Source organism: Ambystoma mexicanum, chromosome 14 (assembly GCF_040938575.1).
Source record: "Ambystoma mexicanum isolate Mex_15411 chromosome 14, UKY_AmexF1_1, whole genome shotgun sequence".
Classification (NCBI taxonomy): Eukaryota; Metazoa; Chordata; class Amphibia; order Caudata; family Ambystomatidae; genus Ambystoma; species Ambystoma mexicanum.
The window spans coordinates 602,612,210-602,639,202 of record NC_090940.1 but is presented as its reverse complement, the minus strand read 5'-3'; the positions used below and the strand labels follow the sequence as shown (position 1 = coordinate 602,639,202).

The 26,993-nt window shown below is 44.9% G+C and overlaps 1 protein-coding gene across 3 annotated transcripts in view; it reads right to left on the bottom strand.

The window, feature by feature from the left end:
- PPP4R4 (protein phosphatase 4 regulatory subunit 4) overlaps window positions 1–26,993 on the bottom strand; it is a 1,234,696-nt gene that overhangs the window by 274,052 nt on the left and 933,651 nt on the right. For all 3 annotated transcript variants that reach the window (XM_069637985.1, XM_069637983.1, XM_069637984.1), the window contains 3 exons: window positions 23,696–23,840; window positions 4,663–4,704; window positions 4,503–4,577 (listed from right to left, as the gene is read on the bottom strand). In XM_069637985.1, coding sequence (XP_069494086.1) covers window positions 4,503–4,577; window positions 4,663–4,704; window positions 23,696–23,840 — 262 coding nt within the window. The remainder of the gene's footprint in view (window positions 1–4,502; window positions 4,578–4,662; window positions 4,705–23,695; window positions 23,841–26,993) is intronic.

Below are 26,993 nucleotides of genomic sequence, written 5' to 3'. Positions count from 1 at the left end.
TTCTTTATTTATTTTCTTATTTCTCTTTATCAACCTGAGATCCTTTGACAAACAATGCCGCACTCCATTGGTAATATGTTTTTTACCTTATGTTTAATTCAAATGTATTTTCTGCTAACTTTCTATTCAATTGCTATGGCATTGTGGTTGTTTCGGCTTTTATTTTTGGTTGGTACACCCTACCTGTTCCATGTGTTTTGGCTCTGGGTGTTTTTGCTTTATTTTTACTATTGATTTTGGAATTGTGTAATATTTATTTTCACCTAAATTTTGTTCAAGCAGCCTCAGTAGAAGAGCATGAAGCTCAAAAGACGTGTCAGGCTGCAATATTGTCAATTAAAATCACTGAATATAATCAGCAAACTGTGCTTTCTATTTGATATTGTGTGCGCAGTGTGAGAGCAAACACAGTCTTCCTCTAATGATTACTTGCACTGCCTGTTTTCCTCCCCATCTAGGTGGTCTACATATTACATGCTCATAATTCCTTAGACCCCTCGGTCGTGTATATATATTGTATTGATGGTGATGTGTTGGTTTACTTTAGTATTATTGTGATTCTTTGCTATGGTCGATGTTACAAAGGCCTTGTAATAAATGTGTCTATATTTGTAATATAACACCTGTCTGGAGTAATTTGTAAGTGTCCTTGCTTTGTGTGCTCATTGAGGTCTTTCAGTCACCCTCACCCCTCTTGAGACTTAGTCTTGACCGCCGCCAGCGCTACCCTGATTGGTCTGATTTGTTCAGAGTTTACCCTGTTCCAAGAAACTAGGCTGGCCTTCTGAACCTCTGCTCCTCCAGGTCAGAGTTCAGAAATCCATTTTAACACCAGTGTTGTGACTTCGAGCAGCCAGCTCGTGGATTTATGCCCGGTCGGTACCGTGAAAAACACTGGAGCGCAGCACTGTGCAGCATACCTCTTCTTTATTACAGCATACTCTAAAACTTCCCGCAGGAAACACCGTTGACGTGTCTCCTGTCAACACATTAAACATGAAAATGGTCTCTAGAGACCCTGGACGCTAGAACACTACATCTGTCAAAGAAGGTACTTTTGCTGGTGTGTCTACCTCATAACCAGAGTGACATTTTTATAATTTGGCACAATGTCGCTCTCAGAAACGATTTCCCAAACACCTGGCAATACAGAAGTAGCTTATAGACCATATTGCACTTAAACCAAACTCCCTATTCCCCTCCGCTGGCTCGTCGCACTCTGAAACACTTGTGTATGAGTGCGATACAAATAAAATATCAATACTTGCAGCAGACCTCTGATGTAAAGTGATAGAAACCATATTGCGGTGTACCACCTCATCTAAAGTTATCATTCAAATCAAATTAACCTGGCCTTGACAAAGCATTGTGGGTGCAAAATACAAGTGGGCTTTAAGTGTTTCCGAATAATGAAAGCTTAAAACTTAGCAATGGACTGCTGTACACTCCTACATCATGGGAAAGTCCACTTTATTGTATGTTTAGGTTTCATCCAGAGTATTTCCTAAAATGGCATTCACACCACTCAGGGGCCATTGGTGGATCACTTAAACTCCAAAAATACAACAGGAGCAGAGAAAAGCCTTGGAAAGTTGCAAGCGTCCCAAATAACCACCAACGAATACGCTGATGTCCATCATAAGGAAGCTCTGAAGACTTAGGGCCTCATTACACGGACGGCGGTAAGGGTTTACCGGTACCGGTAAGGGCACCGGTACCGGTAAACCCTTACCGCCTTACTACGAGGTCCCTTTGCGGGTAGGTACTTTAACACCTGCTGTTTAGCAGGCGTTAAAAACCAACCTGCAAAGGGACCAGGGTGCTAATTACGGTACCGCAATTTGTGGCACCGTAATTAGCACCTTCCCCATTCCCATAGAGCCCTATGGGGCAAAAATGGGAATGGGGAAGGGCAATGGGGGAAGGGGGAATTACCGCCCGCCAACCTTGGAATAGGGCAGTAATTCCCCTTTCCACCAAGGCGGTGCCGGTATTTTACCGGCATGGACCAAGGTGCTAATAGCACCTTGGTCCTCCACCTACCATGTTATGAGGCCCTTAGTTTGGTTATCGACGAAATTCTGCCACAAGATTGGACACCCTCAAAGCAGCCTCCTCGATTCATGGGCCCCTTCCAGATTATTCAGAAGGTCAATCCTGTGGCATTTAAGCTACTCTTCCCTGCTTCCTGGGGGCAGATTCACCCCGTCTTTCCTGCCTCCTTCATGAAGAAGCATGTTGCCAGTCCTTCTGGTCGTCTTAAGCCTACTCTGCTACCAGCTCTTTGTGTTGGAAACCGGGAACATGAAGTTGCCCAAATACGTGATTCCCGAATTAATTGTGGTACCTGGCAGTACCTTGTTGACTGGAAGAGCTACAAACCCTGTGAGCTCAATTCAGAACTCATGTTCCTCATTCACCTGCATTGGTGCAACGTTTCCATCATCTTCATCCTTGGAACCGTGCCTGGGTGGGTGTATTCTGTCAGGGATTGGTCCCTGTGGCAAACGAGGCCTCTTGCAAGCTGGATAGGTGAAGCAGCATGCTGTCTCCGCTTAGAACACTGCCGGCTTCCCTCGCATAGTGGAAAAAAGCCTTGTTGGTGTTCAAGCCTTTTCCAACATGCCAGATGGGTATTTCCAGTTTCAGATTTTTCCGGATGGGCTGTTTAACCAAGAATGGCAATGTGGCTTGGCCTTTCGCAACGCTTCAGCTCTGTTACCCTGCTTTTGCCTGATGCTCCCCTGTATCTGTTGGTTCTGCTGGTGCAGTCTTTCCAAGTCCAGTTACCTGATGTATTGCTTTGTTCGTGGTTTCCTTTTCCCTCTCCAGCCTCCTCTGAAGTCCATTTTTTCCTCCAGCTGCCGACTAGCTCTTGCTCGACAGTCTCTTCCCCTCTCCTGACTAATTCCCATCCTCCTGAGAATTTGGCTACTGCCAGTGGATATTTTGCCATTTCCCCTCCTCTGTGGTCTACCAGGCTCTTCGCCTATTGGGGTTTCCTGTTGTCTGGTGATTCTCTCATTACTACCCATCTCCCAATTGTCGATAGTCCAACATTTGGAAGCACAGTGGCTAGCGGGAGGGATCCTCTACTATTCTCGACCAACCCAGAAAAGTCAGTTAAGGCCAATCGCTGTGAACATAATACTGTCAAATCAGAAGGTATTTTATTGTAATATAGACACATGTATAAGTTAGGATACAAACATCAGTGGTAAAGTTGAATATCTACCTTGGGCAACAAGCTGGAGGTCAATCAGCCACTTTCCCTCCAAAATCTGTCAATTTACTGCGCTCTAAATCCAACCAAAATTATAATATGGTAGTGAAGGAAAAACAGTGGTAATTCTGTTATCACCTAAAAAAGTGGCGGTAAAGGACTTACTGCCACTTTTCTCCTGCACCGCCAAACATGTAATGAGTCCCTATATTTGTAATTCCTGTATGAAGAGCAACTTTTCTGTTTTAGGCTGATGTTTTCATACTTGGAGCGGTTACATGACCCAGCAAAGTAAGCAGTGTGGCCCACTTTTCTATCCCAATAGCTTGCCACAAATCATTTTAATGAGGGAATGGAGTGAGATAATAGAAGTAGAAGGGAAGGGAATAGTAGATAGTAGAAGGCAAACTACAGCCACACCGCTGCCTTTCTTGAGTACTATAAACACTAACAGTCTTTAAAGTTTTTGAAAAATAAATAATTCTTGGTAGAGGCTAAAATAGTTCTTTCAATCGGTGTGACAGTATTCAAAGTCATTAAAAACTGGCAAACACACTGCTTGCCAGGAATTTGGAGGAGTGCATGCCTTCTTCCACTCTATACACTCCACACCAACAGTTCCTGCGTACCAAAGGGCACTTACAGTACCCTGCATAAGCTAAAAGGAAGTGAAAATCTAAAACAACTATGTTAGTGTGTTAAAAATTATTGTGACAGAATGATTACACACTAAATTTTGCTTTAAAATTCTCCTCAAAGCATGCCTGAAGTCGCAGAAAAGTCTGCATTACAAGTGTGCCGGTCTGGTAAAAATGACGGGTGATTCCAACTCTGGCATTTTTACTGGAGCGGCACACTTCAAGTTTGCCAGTGCGGGCCACGGATCTCCCGGCAGGCCTGGCCTGCCAGGAGTTCAGCCCCTACCGGCAAACAAATGCCTGAATCACTTAAACTGTTACTAACAGTGTTGGTGATTCAGTAAATCCCATTCCATGGAGTCCTATTACAATGCATGGGAACTTAGCGGCACTTCGCCGCCCGTGATATCAGGTGGCAGAGACAGTAAATGCAGTTTGATTATAAGTTTGCCAAACAACAACAGGATACCGGCAAACTTACATTCAGAGTAACAACGAGTAATAACAGAAGAATATATAGAAAATAACCACAGACTTCTATTTGACAAGACTATGGTACTATGCGATCATTAGATTTCATTACAATGTATGCACTCTGCATGAAAACCGTGCATTCATTTCATGTCTCTAGAAAAACGTACCATTTCCAAAAGAAGGCGTTCTTCATTTTCTTTTTGTTGGTCCACCAAATCCTTTTCATAATACCGTTTCTGAAACTGATAAAAAGGGCAAGCAAATATTGAATACCTTTTGGTGAACTGAGGACATATTTCTGTTAATATGAACTTCATTTATACTTACAGAATCCATGGAAACTTCCATTCGGTCTAATTCTAAAACAATCTATAAAGAAAAAAATATTTTTACACAGTGAAATGTATGGATGATGGATGACTTACAAATGTATTCACGTGGAAACTTTACATTTGGTTGGGTTTAACAGCTAAGTTGCAAACGTTCATTAACAATCGCTCTAACATCAGCCAAAAGGAAATTGGGGAGGTCCAACCACAGCATGGTATATTGTTCTTTTTTCACTGCAGCAGATTTTGCCTTAATATGCCACCAACAATTGCAACACCATAGAACATCAAGTGTAAAGCTCATATTTCCATGTATCCACTCTTCATATTTATTATTATTATCATTGTATTGCATTCCTAGCATTTTGCACCAATTTCTAAAAACTTCTGTAACATTTCTTGCTTCTTATGCACAAAGTAGGTCTGTGGACACACGACTCAACAAGAAGAGTAGCATTAACATTGATGTGAGATCCCCAGTGTTGTTAGTATAACAATGAACAGATGAATGAGGCTTGCACAGGCTCCCCATGTACTCATAAACCCTTATTCAGATATAGGTTTAACTAGTGCCAATTATAAAGTACAGATAACATTGATTGTCAAGTATTTTAATCTTGAGTTGTTGTAGCCGACACGTGTTTCGACCACTGTAGGTCTTTTTCAAGGCTGCATTTCTTGAGGATTCTTACACAAAAGTGTAAAAAATCTTGAGTGAATTTGTAGTCAGTTTTTGGTTACGGGGTGCGGTTAATCTCCAGGCGTCTTCAAAAATGTCTTAAATGCGCAGTATTGCATGCCACTATCAATATCAATGTAATCAATGTACCTGGGTTTCGCCACATCTGCAATATTTGCCACCAACACTATTATTTAACCTGCATTTACTTCAGTGATTGGGCAGCATTTTCCCCATCTACTATATGAACATTTTTATAAAATGATGGAAGCCAAAAAGCCCACCAGGTCCTTAGAAGAAAGTGATGCGAGGTGTGAAACTAATGACTGAGTTTTGTCTGACAGTATAAGACTGAAAACAACCGCGAACATTTGGAATGGCTAATCTTGCATCATGGAAAGATTGTGGGATCACTTACACATAATTAACCAATGCTCTGTGCACACTTTTGGGCATCATAGATGCAAAAGTAAATGTTGTAGTTATTTAGGGTTTTTCAACACTTTTAATGCAACGTTTTGAAGTCATTAATATTTCATGGCATAGTTTCGTACCAAAAAACATAAATTATTGAACATTTTCAGTATTAATTCATACATAACAGTATATCCAAATTGAACCATACAGTTGAAAAAATACTTTTTTCATGTACATCACAATTTAAATAAAATTGTTTTCACGTTTTCATTTCTCATGGGTACATTTCCTATTGGTGTTTGAGAGAAATTTATAGTCCATGTGTTGAACGTATAATTGACTGATGAGTCAGTAGTCCTTTGTTTTTGAAGTTTCTCTAATGCACTACGCGTTTCGGGTATATGGAACCCTTCATCAGGTGCGGATCTGTACCTTTTTACAACAATTTTTCAATTTCTGCAATTTAAAAAGAAAATTTGCAATTCAGTTCACTAATAATTAGATTCTTGCAATTAGTGTTTTTATCAATTTTCAGTTCTTAACCTAAAGTACCTCAAAGTTCTGAAGACTTTCGTTTCTTCAAAGAGAACGTAGACATGTCCATGCCTTTGGCTAGCGATTGTGTTTGGCTCTACGGTTATTCTTGCTTCAAGCACCGGGAGGTGTTGAGATCTGTGAAGCGAATAACAATTTACGTTTTTTTTGTGTTGTTCCACTGTACGTCGCTTCGTTATGTTGGGGTTTTGGGCTGGGAACAGTCGCTAAATGAAAGCGCTGTGTCCCAGTCACAAAATTCTGGATTAATTAGTTTGGGAAGGAGTTAGCTGGTTTTGAAAAGGGTTATATAGCACTGTCTCATTCCGTAAGTACTGCTCACCTTGTTTCATCAGATGACAGGGTGATTCGCCTTTCTTTCTGCAGTCTGTTCGTCATCCACGCCTTTAGTCTGGAGTTATTTTGTTCACTTAGTAATGCCTCTTCACCCGGTCGTGTTTTTCGTAGCACAGCTCAGCCGACAGAGGTGAATATTCTGCTTGGCCCGAGTTTGCAAGCGTTCCCGTGGTATTGTTTGTTGCGATGGTAACCGATTCTCCTGGGTCCTTTCTCTCTTTTCACATAAGGTAAGGTGCAGTGTGTCTTTCTGTTTACTCGGGGGCCATCTTGAAATGACTATAGATGCCAACTGACAAAGGACTGGCAGTGATACTTCGTCTAGACTGGTTTTTGTAAACAGACTCAAAGTGTATATTGAGTGAAAACGCTGGTGAATTCGCACATTCACCTATTCATTTGTAAGCTTGTTCTACACACGGCTCAGTTAGAGTCGCACTCGTTCTGTGATTTCTGAGATAAACTCAATATTGAAGCGCTCACGCCGAACACTCGTTCTGTGATTTCTGAGATAAACTCAATATTGTAGCACTCACGCCGAACAAGCTTACAGATGAATAGGTGAATGTGCGAATTCACCAGCGTTTTTACTCAATATAGATGTGACGTGGACGATGAACAGACTGCAGAAAGAAAGGCGAATCACCCTGTCATCTGATGAAACAAGGTGAGCAGTACTTACGGAATGAGACAGTGCTATATAACCCTTTTCAAAACCAGCTAACTCCTTCCCAAACTAATTAGTCCAGGGTTTTGTGACTGGGACACAGCGCTTTCATTTAGCGACTGTTCCCAACCCAAAACCCCAACATAACGAAGCGACGTACAGTGGAACAACACAAAAAAAATGTAAATTGTCATTCACTTCACAGATCCCAACACCTCCCGGTGCTTGAAGCAAGAATAACCATAGAGCCAAACTCAATCGCTAGCCAGAGGCATGGACATGACTACGTTCTCTTTGAAGAAACCAAAGTCTTCAGAACTTTGAGGTACTTTAGGTTAAGAACTGAAAATTGATAAAATACACTAATTGCAAGAATCTAATTATTAGTGAACTGAATTGCAAATTTTCTTTTTAAATTGCAGAAATTGAAAAATTGGTGCAAAAAGGTACAGATCCGCACCTGATGAAGGGTTACATATACCCGAAACACGTAGTGCATTAGAGAAACTTCAAAAACAAAGGACTACCGACTCATCAGTCAATTATAAGTTCAACACATGGACTATAAGTTTCTCACAAACGCCAATAGGAAATGTACCCATGAGAAATGAAAACGTGAAAACTACGTTATTTAAATTGTGATGTACATGAAAAAAAGTCTTTTTTCAACTGTATGGTTTAATTTGGATATACTGTTATGTATGAATTAATACTGAAAATGTTCAATAATGTATGTTTTTTGGTACGAAACTATGCCATGAAATATTAATGACTTCAAAACATTGCATTAAAAGTGTTGACAAACCCTAAATAACTATAACATTTACTTTTGCATCTATGATGCCCAAAAGTGTGCACAGAGCATTGGTCACTTATGTGTAAGTGATCCCACCATCTTTCCTTGTATACCCGATTCTGTAGCCCAGAATCTCACTCTGGTAGCACCTAAATACATTAGGTAATCTATGTGTAATACCCGAAATTTATTGATAAAGTCCCAATTATCTGAGGTGTGCTCTTCTACACCATTGCTACTGCAATCTTGCATCATGTCCGAGTACAAGGTCTCCCTGATATATTTCAGCGCAATGACGGACAAATAAATGTTTTTTTATGGAAACCTTGACCTATGATATACATGAACTTGCTAGAGGGAAGGAAAATATCAAACGCAGATAAATCTGGTTTTCCAATGTTAAATAAATCCATGGTAAAGTCATTAGTAATCATTAATGAGTAAATGACTCATTACTCTAAATGCGACTAGTGGACCATCACTTGCCAGCTATGGGGGCGGGGGACTTTCTGATAGAGCCCCCTCACTATCGGGCCTTTCTGTTCATAGGCAAAGCACATTCTGCATGGGCACACATATGGCTTCAGGGGGTGCGCTTCCATAGCGTGGAAAGCGCGGGACACTTGAATTTCCTCACAGTGAGGAAAAGACTCGATGAACTGTCAGTTCGGCTCGCGCTCGCGTCAGAGCGACTTCCCGCTTTAGTGCTCTCGCGAGATCCTGTGCGAGATTTCATGGAATGAAACATTCCTAACAACCGGCACACGTATAGTGTAAATATAAATATACATTCCGATAATCATAACTCTCAACCTTTCATGGCACTTGGGCGGGTGAAAACACACGATTTTGCATTTCTTGATTTGGCCGGCTTTGCAGGTGGAAGCCCACATTGATTCCTATGAACGTGAGGGGAGGTTGGCGGGTGAGAGAGCTGCCTAAGTGGCGGGTGACACCCACCAGAAGCGTGTGGGTTGAGAGGTAGGCATTACACGCTTTAACTTGGTTTGCGTACAATATAACGATTTATTGAATGAAATCCTTTATATATTCCGACATAATGTTTTACTATTCCGAAAGGCGGCACTCTACATTTTCGTATTGAAAAGCTTTTGGCTTCGTCCTATCCCACATTTTCATGCCCTCTTGGAAGTTCAGGGCTCTGGGCTGCGAGTAATGCTGGGTCTTTCGACTTTTCCCAGCACCCCTAGGTTTTCCTAGGAACAGTGTGTTAAGTCATAGCAATGATAACTACTTTGGGGATGTGGGGGGCAGTTTACATCTGCTGGCATTAGGCATCCCTTGCACTCCATGATTTCCTCTGGTAGAGTCAGATATTGAGACGTGCTCCAGCACCAGCGTAAACGATGGTCACAGGCGTCTGCCATTGGGTTTGCTGCTGAAGATTAAACCGTTACTACTCGAAGAAATGTGGACTTTCCTACAACATAGCTCTCAACCATTTGTGTTGCAAAGGTGGGTGAAATCACCCTATTTTGTTTTTGGCGGGTGAGACGCCCATTGGAATGAATGGGCGTGCAGGAGGCTTGGCGGGTGAGTCAGCTCTTTACAAGGCGGGTGACACCCGCCAAAAGCGTGTGAGTTGAGAGCTATGCCTACAATTTGTCTAGTGATTCCACCAATGCTGCCGGTAGTATTTTCAGAGATATGTGAAGCTGAAGTCCTTTTAGTAATATCTATAAACTTATGGATGAATTAAGGGGATTGAGTCTTATTATTTGTATTTGTGTAGTAACAGAAGGAGTGAGCTTTGTGATTTCTTTGCTTCCTTATATGAACAAATGATTTACCTCGGATAATTTGTGATGGTTACTATATTCCCCTCAACGATTCCTCATCCTTTGAAATACACCTTGGACACAACCTGCTTCAGAATGTTGCCACAGTGCGGCAAGCTGGTGCTATGCGGCTCTGATGATGTTCCATCACAATTCCTTGTTGCTGTCTCATGCGTAAAGGTATGACATCCATACATATAGTTTAAGCCCCATGTGCAATTTCATTCAGTAGGGCCGTTTTAACCACAGAAAACATTGAATAATGGCAGAACCGTCACATATGAAAACTAAGATGATCTGAAAAAAAATCCAATCTAGTACTTTCATTCAGTGGCGTTGCCAGGAATCAAATTTATGAGGGGCACAGAGGGGGCCAAAGACAAATGGGGGCCACAGACAAAAGTGGAAGGCCGCCTATGAAAGGTAATGTGTGACGTCACAAGCACTCCTGCAGAGAGGCTTTTATGCACACCAACTACCCACACACCACTGCACCTCCCCTCCCATCAGAATGCAGGCACAAAACTGCTACATTCTTATGGGAGGGGCTGCAAGTTGCTCTGCACACTATGCAAGTCGCTGTGCAGAAGCCGGGCAAATTTGCCTTAGTGAGTGTCACAAATAACACCACGAACAGAGAACACAGTCACTGTTCGCCTTAGCTTGGGGGGCACAAGGGAGACCCAGGATTTCAGAGGGGGGGGCACTGGCCCCCCTGCTAGCGACATCACTGCTTTCATTTAGTGGGATAGGCAGAAGGAAGCCGAGGGATCATTAGGAGGAAGGCAGTATCCATCAGAAAGAACATTGCTGCTGATTGCTCATCTTTTGAAAGACTCCTAAAGCTATGCTTAATCACTGAAAGGAAGCAGCAGAAGGACAAGAAGGTACTTAAGACATTTATAAGGATCAACCTACCTACTTTGGTTTCCTCACAACCCTAGGAATCCCTGTAGTAATGCTTGGCATAGGTATGAAAAGATGTCCAGGTAGCAGCCTGGCAGACATCCAGTAAGGAGAAGTAGCTGCCAGTCCTCTAGTTGAATGAGCATGCAACCCTTCAGAGACCACCTTGTGTGCCACCTCATAACAGGTTTCTTAATGTAGAGCTTAATCTATTTAGAGGTGGAGTGGTCAGAGTCCTAAGAGAGTGTGATCTGCCTGCCCTTCTTAGGTCCTGTGAAACCGACAAAGAGTTGACCATATAAAAGATATTTAATTAACCTGAATAGGCAGAATTACAACGCTCTCTAGGGCCTAGCCTGTGAAACAATTCCTTGGTCTTGGAAGGATGAAGGGGATAAAAACATCAGTAGGTGCATTTTTTTGCTGAAGATGGAATTCTGACATCACTTTGTGGATAAAGGGTGGTTTCACTCATAGGGCTTCATTCTCTTTGGAGACACTATAGAACTGCAGTAAATACATTTTTCTTGATGACATAAGAGTCACCACGAAAGCCACCTTAAGGAACAAAACGCACAACACTCAAAGGGAGCAAAGATCAAGTATTTAAGAACTAAATTGAACTCCCAATGGGGGTTCCGAAAGATATAGGAGGTCTGTTATTCCGTAAGGCTCATGCTTCAGAACAAGGATAGAGAGTGCCGTGACATATTCTTTAACTGTGCCAATGTTTAACTCCGATTCAGCCAATAACAAAAAAACCTTTAAAACAGAGCTGGTGTAGCAAAATGGGCCACTCTCCGTGTCACAACACCAGATAGTGGTCTTGTACCAGCGATAAGCATAGATGGACCTAGTGGATGGGTGCCTTGCAGCGAGCATCACACCAAGAATGTCCTCAGACAGATCTCAATCCTTGTACCACAATCTCTAAAATGCCAGACATGAAGGCTCTGCATCCTGGCATTGGGCTAAAGCAGACAGCCAACTGTCGTAACAGGCATTGTCTAGGGAGTGCTGCACAGCATGTATCGCATGACTTGGTGTCATGTCCTCTGTGTCAAGTTCGGAGCAATCAAGATCATGGCCCTTATGTTCTGCTTTACCTTCCTCAGCAACAAAGTAATATTCTGGAATGAAGCAGACGCATGCAAGCGGTCGAAATCCCAGGGGATCACCTGTCATTACCAAGGGTACCCCCCTTAGGAAACTCCCAGGAGCAGAAGATTTGGCAATTCTTGTTCAAACTGGTCACAAACAGATCAATCTGGGGCAGACCCCATGTGGAGAAGTTCCCCACCACAATTTCCTCATTCAGCTCCCACTCACGTAACACCCCCAAAAGCTACTCTGCGTGTCCGCTCATTGTTGAGACTGCCGGTAAGGTCCAAATTGGTCGCTGTCACCTTGTTCTCAATTAACCAAAAGGATCATGGCATCTCTGTATAGTATGAGTAATCCCACTTCTGCCCCTCTTGTCTATGTAGCGTTTGGTAGTGGTGTTGTCTGTGAGGTCCTGGACAGTCAGTGGAACCTCTGACTGTTGGTAAGGAGGATCACAATATTAGTCAAACTGAGTTCCAGCAAGTTAAAGATTGAATGAGGAAGGACTACTTTTGGCCTTCCCACAGACCAATTGTTGTAAGACCCTGCAAACGAGCTTCACCTAGCCCATAAACATGTGTCCTTGACCAGGGAGAGAGTCACAGCAGCCACTTTGGACTCCCCTGAACGATATTGGTTGTGGATGCTGCGAGAAACCCGAGAGTATTCTCCCCAGCAAACCTCAAGAATCCCGTATTCAGGCTGACCCTCTCTTTCCCAACCCTGAAGGCAGACGAGCAGGGAAAGAGCACCTGGGTAGGGGAGCCTGCAGTTGTGCTCAGGAGAAGGTCCAAAGGGAGACGCAATATTATACTGAAGAAGAGGAGGAGGGGGAGATCCATGAGACCTTTGTGGGCTGCGCCACATCTGCCCCCCCTTCCTCCCATTGAATCTCTCTTACCCAAATCCATCGACCCCACTGTATATAACCAGTCCCCTAGGATCTCAAACTCTGTCACATTCAGAAATCATCTCTCCCATAACCCCTGTGTTCCCGTGTATTACCTGCATACTTCCGTTCATTCTTTTCCACACTCCTCTGTTAATTTAATAATAATAATTCCGGTCATTCCCGTTTGCCTCACAAACCCTAGGACTCATTTCAAGAACCCCTCTAGTAGGAGGGTTGTAATTCAATATAATACTGTTTCCATGTCCTATTCCGTAGAACAATCTGGCAGTCTGTTTCCCCCTTATCTGACATGAACACTTTCACGCATTATAAAAGACACCCGACTAACCCGAAAGCCATTTACCTGACATGTCTCAATACAAGGGTCAGGCAAAGTCAGTCAATTGACTTAAATCACACACACCTGACGTCCCTCCCTTTTCCCCACAGGGATAAAAGGTGGAGCAAGAGAGCACAGTACGAGCAAGGCAGACCACACGACGAGACAGCTAGCCAGGTCCGGCAGTTCAAGAGGAGGAGAAAGGCAGCAAATATCAAGAGGCTCACAAGGAGAGACACAACCTAGCCCTTTACGACTCAGACCCCTGCAAAACCTCTGGTGTGGGAATCGTAAGACCGAGGACAATAGCCCAAGTGTGCTGCAACAGATATCAACGGTACAAGGAGCGTGCCGACGCTGCTAAGCAGGAGCGAGGGAAACTCCTGCTACCGTGGTACTGGTCTTGACTCCAGTTACGAGGAAAGCCAACTGGTTAATCACAGCCGGTGAGTCGAGTGGAGAGCCGATAAGATCTGGGCTGTGGTGAATGAAAGACGCAAAGTGGCAAGTTGAACTAAATTCAAAGAACTGTAAAAGAGTTAAGGGGAGACCAGCTGCAGAGGGAACCTGCACCACGTGGGTGCCAACTCGAGAGACTCTGGTCGATCCCTGTCTGAGTTAAACTACAGTTACCAGAAGGCAATTGGAGAGCTGCGAAGTTAGGTCAAAGTGGTCATACAGGAGGTCAAGCAAAATCCCTGTGCAGTCTAAAGCCTTTGATCTAAGAACTGTGAGAAAGCAAAGCAAGGGAAGTGAATCCTGCAAACATTTGTGAATGTGAAGCTGGCAAGAGTGAGGGATGCTGATGAGAAGGGGGCAAGTCTAAAGTCCCAAGAAACAGTGTGTTGACAAGAGTGAACCTGGCCGAGAGATGTCCATGGGAACTGTATAGAATTACATTTGAAAGGGGGCTGAGCCCGAAGGAGGGAGATCCAGGGGTGGAAAGACCACTCAAAAGAAAAGTGAGAGTGAACCCGGAAGAGGGAGGCTGACATTTGAAAGGGGTCTGAACCCGAAGGAGGGAGATCCAGGGGTGGAAAGTCACCAGCCAAAAGTTGACTAAAATAATTGGTTAAAAAGACATTAAGATTTGTGAAGCAATAACTACTGCAAGGCAAGGGGAAGGGAAATGCCCCCCACGTCATTTGGGATACAAGCCCGGCCGCACGAGATCCCTGGGTGGAAAACTATTACCCAAAGTTCACTGAGAAGAGAACCTTTTGTGACTTTAATTGAATACACAAGTAGTGAGGGGTTTGCGCCCAGAAGAGGGGGACCGAGGGGTGAAGCAGTCACCCTAAAGTAAAACCAGGAAACAAACTTTCATTTTGTTGAAGGAACTTTTTTTTTTTGTTACTTGAATATGTCAGATCCTCGAAGGCAAGAGACTTTCAAGAGAAACAAGACTTGGCCATCAACAGCCCTGATAGCTGCAAGTGTAACTGTTGTCTTGTGCTAGGAAAGCTTGAGACTGTGTTGCGCTCCAAGATCCCACCTTGGCCTGTGCTCAAAACAAGGGGACGGAAGAACCAAGCTACCGCTTCCTGACATATTATTTGAGAACACTTCTTTCTTTTGTTGAAAACCACCCCACACCCTTTTTTGTATTAGTTGTACGGTTTGGCAATAGGTTTCTTAGTATAGGCCCTGTTTATTTGACACAACGCCACTAGGACTGCCTTATTTTAATTTGATGGTCGGCACTTGCTCCCATCTTAGATTTAGGTTTAGATTAGGTGTTTTTCCAACCTGCATACAGTTTAATAAACCCCCTTGACGTGTGATCACTTGTGTCTGTCTTTACTGTTTCCACCATGAGTTCCTTACAATGCCCACCAAAACAGGTCCTTGAGGTCTTGCAGAGGGACAAGGATAATGTCCTTCATGTCCCTGATGAATTGCAACTACTGGCTCCTCAGGGACCACTGTAACAATTGGGTTACCAGACATTTCGTTGAAAAAAAAAGGTTGACAGGACAAATCGAAAACCAAATGGTCGAATTTTTTTTTTTTTTTGTATTTTTTCTTTTTTTTTGGGGGGGGTTACCCTCCCCACCCCCTTTTTTTTCTAAAAAAAAACCTTTTTTTTCCCTAAACGAAAACTTAAAAAATATATATATAAATAAAAAAAATTCGACCATTTGGTTTTCGACCAAATGGTGTCGACCATTTGTCCTGTCGACCTTTTTTTTTTTTTCGACGAAATGTCCGGACACCTAACAATTGCACTGCATCTTGCATTCAGGAATTTGAAGATGCAGGATGCAATGAGCCCTAGCTCTAGCGGCATCACCACTATGTCCCCCACACGAAAACACAAAAACAATACCGTCCTAGGTGATTTCAACCTCCCAAGCAACAAGGCCACCGAACCGATGAAAAAAGCTCTCCTCTGCCTTTGCCCCCACAGCCTCACACACCACATGAAAAAGCCAGCACACGAGAAAGGTAATATTTGAGACCTAATAATCACAGCACTTTCTTCCCTTCACTACAGCTCTCCTCTCTCGCTTCACTGGTCTGACCACCTAGCCATGCCTTTCAACATCCTGCACTGCACCTGAGTCAAGCACTCCCAGCAGAAACCCATCAGACAAACCTTTAGGTTCTTCAAGAACTTCCTGGTGGAAGCCCTCATGGAAGTCCTTGCCACCACCCTCCACCTTACATCGACCGAATACCCCCAACGAACTACATCTCTACTGGAAGCACTCAACGCCATCCTCTCAGTCTCCATCAAGCGACACGCACCTCTGAAACAATGTACCTGCAAACCGAAACAGTCAGCACTTGGAGACGCAAGAACTCAACCTTAGCAAAAGAGTCATCAGGAAATAAAAGAAAACCTGCAGCTGCTCCAGGACCACATCTAACTTGGCACTCCTCAAGGAACACCGAGCAACCCGCCAACAACTAATCAACACAGCCAAAGCCTCATACTATCAGAATACCATAGCAGAAGCAGACAACAAAAGCAAAGCCCTCTACAAAGGGATCAAGTACTGCGTCAACCTGCTACACAACCCTGCCGTATGTGAGAAACCTGAAAGTACTCTCACATCTACTCTCTAGGGATCTTCTGTTCAGGTGGCCAAGGAAGGGCCATTGCTTTTGTATCCCGACCCTGGGGGTGGACAAGGGAGGGTGGATCACCTGGGTGGAGGGTCCTTGGGGATTAGAGAGAGGGTATCTTAAGGTGAGACATGGTATTCCCCCTTCACTAACCTAACCAACCCGCCCTTAGTCTTCTTGGTATATTGTCAGTCCTTTCCAGTTTTTCCCTGTAATCTCCCATCAAGTACTGAGACGAGGAAGAGGCAACTAAGAATAATGCGCACTTCCTATTGTAAACACCCGTCTGGTACTGGGATGAAGAAGAGGGGCCTGCATGCACTTAGTAATGAAGGTCAGGCATGTCACATTAACAGGCTTACACAAGGTCAGGCAACTGAGTCTAATCCTTTTCACCCGCAGCCTGTTAATAATGATAAAGAGCATAAAAGCTGAAGCCCAAAAGCAGAGAGAAAAAGAGAGAGAGAATGAGAGAGAGAGAGAGAGAGAGAGAGAGAGAGAGAGAGAATCTGCTGTGTGGGGACTGAGTCAAGGAGCAGAGACGCTGGCAACGGTTTCCGGAGACCTGTCAGAGGAGCTTTGCAGGACGGGAACCCTCTATTGTGAACGCAGGCAGCAGGCGCTGCTAGGCAGCATAGGAGAGAGAAAAGCTGTCCGCACCCAAGCCCGGGTGCAGCTGAAGTTGCGGAAGACGCCAGGGACGCGTGTGGAGCAGAAGAGAGGTGCTGGGCCACATCTGGAGACCGGCTCAGCAAACAAACTGAAGGGTTTCCCATTTGGGGAGATCCACTGGGAGGAGCCACGAAAGCCGGTAAGTGTCAGGAAACACTGAGGAGACCAGAGCGCTCCAAAAAGACTTTCAATAAGCAACGGGTCCTGCATTGAACCACTTAACTGCCATGGATATTTCCCCCCCAGTGCCAAGGCCTTTTTTGGTGATTTCGGTATCTCACCATTCAATCCCTTGTAACTTTTTTGTTACATGAGATATCTCGGCCAAACTTGGTCCCTTTTTTCCCCACACATAGGCGGTCGTAACGCCACCCAGGAATCCTAGTTTGTCTTAGGTGGGTGAGACAAAATAATGAAAAAGGGAGACAATTTGGGGTTATTTCAGAAAATGCCAATAGAATGTTGTACAAAGAAGCCTGTGTTTTTTTCCTTGTAAGGGCCAGGAACAAAAGGTTTGCTGTGTTGAATTCACCATTTTCTAGGCTTTCAAGAACAGGTTTAGTGGAAACCAAAAAAACATATTTTGATATGATAATCAGCCGTATTGTGATAGGTAGGCGATGTTGGTTTTTTTTGTCCAATAGGAAATGCATGGACGGAATGGGAGAAAAGGGTAGGAAAGCTGAATGGGAAGCCAGAAAGGTAAACATTTCTGAAAAGTAAACAAAATTCAAGTTTAGGAAGGGGGGATTTGCGCAGGTCAGGCAACAACTATGTAGGGAAAAATGCCATAGTTTGGGGGAAAATCGGTAAAATGACAGAAAAAAAAACACAATTTCCGCACATTTCACTTTGGTCACCCACCGAAACACACCATCAACAACACATGGCCTACCTTCCCACGTTCCCACAGGTGTCCCGATGAAAACGGTACCCCACATCTGTGGGTGCACCTACCTGGGCATAAAGGGAAAAGCCTAAAACATGGGTAACCCCAAGTCTTTTCACACAGCACATTTCAGGAATTTTGCTCATCTGGACAATGTACAGATTTGGGCCTAGGGTGTCCAAGCCACCAAGGGCAACTGGGAAACCCATGCATTTCTGAAAAGAGGACATCCGTGGGAATCCACAGAGGTCTGACTTGTGCAAATCGGCCCAGAATCTATTTCCCACAAGCCCCGGCAAAGTCTGAAATTTGGTGAAAAAAAAACACAATTTCCGCACATTTCACTTTGGTCATCCACCGAAACACGCTGCCAATAACACATGGCCTACCTTCCCGCGCACCCAGAGGTGTCCCGATGAAAACGGTTCCTCACATGTGTGGGTGCACCTACCTGGGCGCAAAGGGAAAAGCCTAAAAGACTGGTAACCCCCAAAGGGTTTGGGGAGACAACCTACAGATTTGGGCCTAGGCTGTCGAAGCCACCAAGGAAAACAGGGAACCCCATGCATTTCCGAAAAAGAGGACACCCGTGGGAATCCACAGAGGTCTGACTTGCACGAATCGGCCCAGAATTTATTACCCACAATCCCTAGCAAAATCCAATATTTGGCAGAAAAAAACAATTCCTGCACATTTCACTCTGGTCACCCACCGAAACACGCCGCCAACAATAAATGGCCTACCTTCCTGCATTCCCACAGGTGTCCCGAGGAAAACGGCACCTTACATGTGTGGGTGCACCTACCTGGGCGCAAAGGGAAAAGGCTACACTTTTATTCTTTTTTTTATTGTTTTGCCCCTTCCCAGATGTACTGCCCTAGGCTTGGGGGGTGCCTGCTGCAATATTTCTGGTGGCCCTCTCCCCTCCACCCCAAATGGATGGGGGGCATCTCATGCAGCCCTCCCTGGGGTCAGATGCCCCTTCCTAGGAGCAGATATCTGCCCCTTCATTTTGGGTGGGGGGGCACTCCCCATTCCAATACAATTTCCCTTGGTGGTTTAGGTTGCTCCTAAGCCCCCCTAAAAGACTGCCTGCAATTTTGAAATTTTGTTTACCCAACTTCCCTTGGGGCAGATGGGCACATTAGTGTGCTCATCTGCCCCTGGGTACCCTAAAGCTACTGCCCCATCCATTGGGTGGCCTGTCCCACGTTTTGTGGTGGCCCTCTCCACCCCAACCCAAATGAATGGAAGGAGCACCTCATGCAGCCCTCCCTGGGGTCAGATGCCCCTTCCTAGGAGCAGATATCTGACCCCAGGGGGGCTGTGTGAGATACACCCCCTTCATTTTGGGTGGGGGGAGAGGGCCACCCTCATTTCATTGGTAATTCACCTGGTGGTCTAGTGGGTTGCACCAACCCCCCAAAACCACCCATTCATTTCTTTGTAATTTTTTAATGTTTGGCCTCTTCCCTAGGGGCAGATGGGCACCCATCTGCCCCAGGGGGCCCTAATCTCCAGGCCCCAGCCTTTGGGGGGCCTGGCCACACTTTCCTGGTGGCCCTCTCACCCCCCACTCCCAAATGGATGGGGGGCACCTCATGTAGTCCTCCCTGGGGGCAGACAGGGGCAGAAATCTGCTCCAACGGAGGGCTACAAGGGGTGCCCCCCTTCCACTTAGGGTGGGGGGGGAGATGGCCATCTTTTTTTTTGTAACCCCTTCACTGCGGACAGATGATCACCCATCTGCCCCCACGGGTCTCCATAGGTGTGGCCCCATGCTTTGGTGCCTTTGGGGGGGGCTTACCTAGTAAGCAGCTCCCTCTCCCCCCACGTTACAAACAGATCCCTTGGTGGTCTAGTGGCCTTGCTGGCCACGTATCGAGCGCTCTGCGCCTGATCCGCGACCAGCAATGCTTCCTAAAAAGGTGTTGTTGGAAAGTTGTCCTTTACAACGACACCTCCCTCGATCTCCGGCTTTAATTAAAGCCGGAGATCGAGGAAGGGGGAAAAGGGCTCTTACCTTCTCTCTTCACTGTGGCAGCCGAAAATGGCTGCCGCGGTGAAATTACTTTCAGTTTCATGTTGGCGTGCATTACGGGGTTGGATTACTGTTTTGTGCCTAAAAGGACGAGCTGTCTCGTCCTTGGTAACAGGGAGGTAATGCCAAGGACGAGGTACCTCGCCCATGGCACTTAAGAGGTTAAGTAAATGCTACTCATATTGAATACCGAACTGAAAGAAAACAGCTAATTGAACAAACAAGTAAATGCTATCCATATTGAATACCAAACTGAAAGTTGCCATTCAAACTAGCACAAGTAAATGCTACCTATAATGAATTTCGAACTGAAAGAAAGCTGCCAAATGAGTAAACTACGATATGCTGAATGAACACTTTAATAGATATGTCAATCAGCACTATCAATTAAGAGCATTATGGAAAGAATGAAAGGCATATGAAGGAATGAAGAGTTGTGATGAGTGTTGTGTGCAAAGATCAGAAAAATTGCCAATTATATTTGCAAACATGAGAAATAGTCACCAATATATTACAATGCAAGAACTGCTATCAAAGAGGGTTACAAAGAATACAAGTGTGGAAAGTGAAAGCCCAAGGCCGAAGTGTCTACAAGGGGCCCAACAGCTTTGGGGAGACTTACGGTTGTGTGACCTGTGATGGGTGGACCATGTGGTCGGCCAACTGCGCCTACACCAGGCAACCCTGAATGATGAACAAGCTGTAAAGAACTGTGAAATACTTGGTGAAGCAAACCTAAAGGAGGGTCAATCTTTTGAGCTATTGAGCAGATGAAACCCAAAGGGAATGTTATGCTAAAGTCTTGGGGAAGGGAACCCTGAGAGTCAAACAACTGAAGAACTTTGTCTTGGGGAATGGGAGTCCCAGGACCTCTATTTTGTGTGAACTGTGCTACCGGAGAATGCCGTCTTGGGGAAGGGAAACGCAGGCTTTTCATTTTGTGCGAACTGTGCTATATTAGAACTTTGGGAAAGAGAAGTCCCGGACCTTTGTTTTGTGTAAATATTGATACATTTGAACTTGGAGAAGGTAAATTCAGAACTTGATCAGACACGTTTGAACTGAATCTTGTTGGAACTGTGTTGAACTTGAAGCAGGGAACCCAAGAACAGGTCAAGCTGAAAGTAGTTCAGTCTTTACTTTTAAACAATTCTATTTTGAGAAAGATTCACACACCATGTTTTTTTTTTTTTATATAGTTGTGAGGACAAGCATAGGGTTTGACACAGACTTGCTTAGGTTTCTTTAGGCAGGCAAAATCCTGTTATAATATAGGGCTAGTTAGGGATTACACCATCCAATAATGTTTTGTTTAGAATTGCACTTCTGTTGTCTGTATCATCTCTCTTGATACATGCATGTCGCCCACGTACCCGAGATCTTCAGTGGCACTTAAGAGAGGAAGAAGAGTGTGACTGGAAGAAAAGGACTCACGCTGGTGGTGATGCCCCCTGATGGCTGTAGGATGGCTGTAGGAGGGACCTTGTGGGGCAGGGGTGGGGAAATGGGCCCTCTTCTGTGGTTGCCCAGGTGGTTTTGCTTATTTGTTATGTGGAGGGTTCCAGAGCTGATGTAGAGAGCAGGCATGGGTTCCGTGTAGGTCATGGCCGAACCCTCCCACCCCCGGCTCCTCACCTTGCTCAGCCCAGTGTTGCAGATCCGCAGGCCCACACGACTTCCCCGCAGCTCGGAGCGGCTGTAGGTGTTGCCTACGGGGCGCGAGGTGCCCAGTTCTGTGGGCCGATGGGTCCGTGCTGCAGATGTCTGTCACAGGCGTCAGATGTCAGTGCTCCGGCAGATTATGTACAAGGCGGACCGGTGTTGCAGCTCTGCAGGACCCAGCGGCGCGAGGTGCCCAGGGCTGCGGGCCGATGGGCTGAATGGTCCGTGCTGCAGGTGGCAGTTGCAGGTGTCAGTTGTTTATTTATTGATGCTCCGGCACGTTTGGTGTGAGGCCCCAGGCGTTATGGGCTCACATGAGAGGTCGAGCTTCCGTTGGAACCCCGGGCGACTGCAAATGCAGCTGGCGGGACGCGGGGATACTGGGTGAAAGGAAGGTGAGTCCGTCCGTGTAGCAAGGGTCCGGCACGCTTTGTGTGGGGCCCTCGGCAAAGTGGAGCCACTCAGCAGGGGTGGGGGTCGCTGGGTCCCGCTGCGCGTTGGACAGGTTGCGGACAGAGGGGATGCGCAGAATGGTAGAGGGAGGGGAGGAAAGGAGCCCCAGCAGACGCCCCCGGTCCCTATATGCAGATTTTCCACAAACAGGACCCTGAGTGCTTCACAGTCTCGTGTCAGGCTCCCCCCCTGCCTCGGCTGATCTTGTTAAGAGCAATGCTGCTTGAGGCAGCCGGAGACGTGGTGTCGCAGAGCGGGAACGGTTGCGGCTCCTCAGACGTGCTCCGTTCCCCTGACTCCCAGGGGACGCAAGGGAGTCATTCCCCCTGGTGTTGATGAACACTGTGAGAGGGGACAAGAGAAGGGAACCATTCTCCTGCATTGTGGAAAGACCTGGGAAGGGAGGCATTTCCCCTGGCATTGTGAACTGCAAGATAAAGGGCAGGAGAAGGAAGCCATCCTTCGTATCAAAGTGAAAAGTATTGAGAAACCTGAGGAAGGTTAGGGGGGTGAAGACATGTTCCTTTTTACATCATCCGAAAGTGAACTTTGGTCTATCATCCAGAAGAATGGAGCCACTCTTCTGGACCAAGATGATCACCCCATTATTCAGTTTAAGATGGAGTGTAAGGAACGGAAATAGGTCTTTCGACACACAACAGTGGACTACTTGTTTTTGATGGACATCATGACAGGGTTCTTATTATTTGGTTGAGGCAGGGACACCCCTCTTAGTAATAGGGCCAGCTAGGATTTTCCCTTTTATTTTTACACAATAAAAGTCTTTAGTCAAAATATGGCACCTGTGTGTCAGTCTCTTACTCCTACACCCTTACACTTCCCATTAGTGAAGATTGGCTAATTCGGGGTCGTGGCTCGGAGCTGCCGCAATCTGTATGATTCCTTATGAGATCCTGTCTGGCGCGGTGCATCGAGTGGAAAATCGCCAGATCCAAACCCCGATTATACCCACAATTTGAAGGCAAACCGGGGGAACAGCTTCTGCGGACGTCACCCAAGCCCAGTCCAGTTTCCGTTCTGGATTTCCAAGATGCAGACCAAAATCCCGGCCGAGACCCACGCGGCCAAAAGATGGCGGCCATCACCCAGCGTCTCACACACCAGCTTTGAGGGGGAGGTGCAGGCGAGTTAAAGCAGCCCTGGCTGCCGAATAAACCCAGTTTATGTAGCCGCACAGAATCGGGTGCTCCAGCACTCCAACTGTCTCTTTCCGCCTCCGATCCATAAAGAAGCTCAGCAGTCATGGGAGTCAGGGGAACGGAGCACCGCCTGAGGAGCCGCGACCGTTCCCGCTTGACTCTTCAGGGAGAGCGCAGTATGGACAAAAGACATCCAAACCTCCCTGTCTTTTGCACATACTGTGCTCTCCCCGAAGAGTCGTCCCTCGTCCCATAGGGTTGTTACCTCCCCATGAGATCCTTCCACTGATTACCACCCTAAGGGGGACCATCAGGTAGCAACCTCATCCTCATGGGAAGAGGCTCTCCCTAGGTGCGGATGGACACAGAAGATATAGGCAAGCAGCAACAACGTAATTCAGAGTTCCTGTGTTGAGGAGTGCAATACTGGTGAAATTCACAGATAATACCACAGGTGTTTTACGCTGCCAAATATTTTAACAAATTCTTGGACTGCCGTTAGAAGTATAAAATACCTATTTCATAACAGCAGTGAGGGGTTTCTCTAGGATTATTTTGTATTAGATGTAACCCAAGGATCATTGAACTTACTCGTTTCACAACAGCCAATACATCTTTATCTTTTTCCTGGCATAGAAGTTTCCGCACACATAACTCCAACTGTTGTAGCAAAGGCTTGTCCAGTGGGAGTTTCAATGTAGATTTCAACTTTGGCAACATGAAGCATAGTTTCATTCTGTGGGAAATTAACAAAAAGGAAAACAAATGTTGCGTATTAAAATCAACAAGGAAAATACTCTACATAATCAAGAGGGTTCAGCTACACTCAAATGATAGTAGTAGCACCAGAATAGCCAACAGGCTATACACTCCTTGAAATTAACATACAAAGTCTTCCCTAACTGGTTATAACACAAATCCCTATATAAACTCCTCTGCATTAATTTCTAAAAATACTCTGTGGGATGACACAGCCTGGGGCAAATCTTCATAAATAGGTGCAGAGGAAAAAAGAAAATATTTATACAATATTTTATGTTGTTCATAATTTCTCAGGATGTCAGTATAGTTCATTTCTCTTGGTTAAAAATGTCAGGTATTGCCAGAGTCCAGTGGTGGTACATAAGGTTGGGGAATGCTTTGTCTGAGGAAGGTGTTAATTTAGTTATTTGGGATTTGGGATTAGGCATTTCAGAGTTACTGAATTTGAGAATGGCGTGGTTTTACCCTTTTCCATTAACTATATAATAGAGAAGTGGATTCCTTCCCAAACCAAAATGGAAGGGCTGCAGCTGAGAATTGATTGGACCAGAAATATACAGGCCGCTTCGAATGACGGGAGCATTCCATAACTGCCTTTCATCTAGTTTGTGTAACCAACAGGTTATGTTTCTCTGAAGTTCCAGTAAACAGTATTTTGTAAAGCAGGAAGATATTGCAAGAAGAAATCTTCTGAGCAATTCTGTGAAGAAGTTTCTTGGGAGCATCTAATCTTGATCACACGGTGGGATCACACGGTGTGAGTGCAGTGAGCTGAGTGATGTTCTGAGAAAAGCTAAGCAGCAGTTGAAATATTCAAGCAAATGGCTGCTAATGACCTGGGCCCGAATTAAAGGCCTGAGCATAATGAGGGCCTTTAACAAGGGTCCCTGGTGTTGCTACCACCAGTTCCTGCCTGTGGAACAGGTGGTTATTGCTATTAGCAACCCGGGTTTCCAATCCAGAAACCTGTGGTGCTAAGAGCATTGTATTTTGAAGATGGTCACCATGGATCAGGAAGGCGGGGGCGCCATACGACCCCCCCTCTTTAATTTCCATGGTGGCCACAGAGCGGCAGCAGCAGTGCAGCAGCGGCGTGCGCCACAGCAGCTGAAGAAGTGAGTTCAGTGGAGCTGAGGGTGGGAGGGACAGGACATTTTAAAGGAAAGGGAGGGTGGGGGCAAGATGGCGGTGTGAGAGGGAAGCAGCCATCAGGTTCCAAGAAATACAGGCTTGGAGTGGTAGATTCAGCCCGCAATCCAAGGAACCGGATTGGTTGCCCGCCCCGTTGCCAATCATTAATTGGACTTGTCAGTTTTCAAACAAAGTGTGCTCTGATGAAGACTAGTCGTGAAGGGAGCGTCTGAGCAAACCTTTTATTTGAAACAAATTGTGGATGAGTTCTTGTTTTAAAAAGGAATGGACTCAGAGTGCGTAATTAATCAAACTATGTGCAGAACCTCTAACACCATTCAAAGTAAATAACAGCGTCAACGCACAGCAGATTGAAATCTGAGAATGTATGCTCCTGGAGGGTGTCCAGACATTTGGTCGACTGAAAACTGGTCGAATGACATTTGGTCGATGCAATTTGGTCGAAAACCAAATGGTCGAATTTTTTTTTAAATTATATATTTATTTTTCGGGTTTTCGTTTTTAAAAAAAAGGGGGTTTTAGAAAAAAAAAGGGTGTCTGGGGGGGAACCCCCCCCCAAAAAGGGAACCCCCCCCCCAAAAAAAAAAAAAGGGTGAAAATAAAAATAAAAAATTCGACCATTTGGTTTTCGACCAAATTGGTTCGACCATTTGTCTGGTCGGCCAATTTTTTTCGACCAAATGTCTGGTAACCCTCCTGGAGGAAGCAGTTCATTGTTTAACTGATTAGTGTCTCTGTGCTTGTGTCCGCAAACGCTGAGACACTTCAATTCAATGCAATATAAAGCGCTGAAGCATCAAACCTAGTGCTGATTTCATTTTATACAAAGCAGGAAGATACACTTTACCGAGCAGCACAGGAGTTAAAAGGCAGATGTTTAAGAAAGAAGGTTCACCAAGCAGAACCTCTGAAGTTGTGATATCACACAACATGTTGTTTTGCTATTGTAAGTAACTTGTCCAGGAAAAAAGAAATAACCACAAATAAAATGATTTGCTAGAGACAATTAATAGAGCTTTGAGTTAACAAGATTTGTTTTAGGAGAATATAAATAGTTAGGGAAAGTAAGACAGTGGTAGTTATTTTCATAACCACACATAAGTACATATTTCCACATAGAAGTGTTATAATGCAAATGCAGGAAATACAGTTACAAAAAAGAAGATAAAAAGAAGCTTAGAACCATCTTTTCCTATCTGTAACAGGAGGAGCACAGGCACTTAACAATAGGGTAGGAGTAGGTGTAAATATTTCAAAGAGGAAAATAAATTGCTTGAAAATAGACTTACCTTATATCTGTTTTCTGTTCTGAGGTTTCCGGACCATTGTGAGAGGTGAAGCAGAATATGTTTGTTATTTTATCCACTTCCCCATTACCTTCTAGGTTCCCTTAAATTTAGCTGAGAATAGAAACAGCTATAAACAAATCACCGTGGGCGGGTCTGTGGGGTTCAGCAGCTCCTGCAGAACATGGCCAGAGGAACATTGATACTATGAAAGGCCCACATTAAAAATGTCTGCCTGAGCTGCCATGGACTCCTAATCTGGAGATTAACGCTAACTGAGTGGGAGAGCTGTTTAAGGAGATAGGAAATGAGCTGAGAACATCTAGGAGGGGAAAACACTGATTTCACTCAGAAATGAGAGGAGTTAAATTTACAAGCAAATACATTGCACTTCCAAGGTACTATGCTACTTTCAGATGCAAGGTCAAGTGAGGAACTGTCTGAATTCATTAGAGAGGACTTAACAGAGACATCTGAGTTGAAAAGAAGGAAGTCATCACTCCCACATTCCCATCTGGGCTTGTCCTGTTAGCTCCCCCAATTGTTTTGCTGGTGACCCAAAAAGGTTTCAGGTGTTGAGGACACAATGCGAGTTACACTTTTTGTGTAGGCCAGAGGCCTTTTTAACTGATGTATCTAAGGTAGCTTTTGTGTTAGCATACTTCTCCTGTTATAGAGGTTTAAGAGAT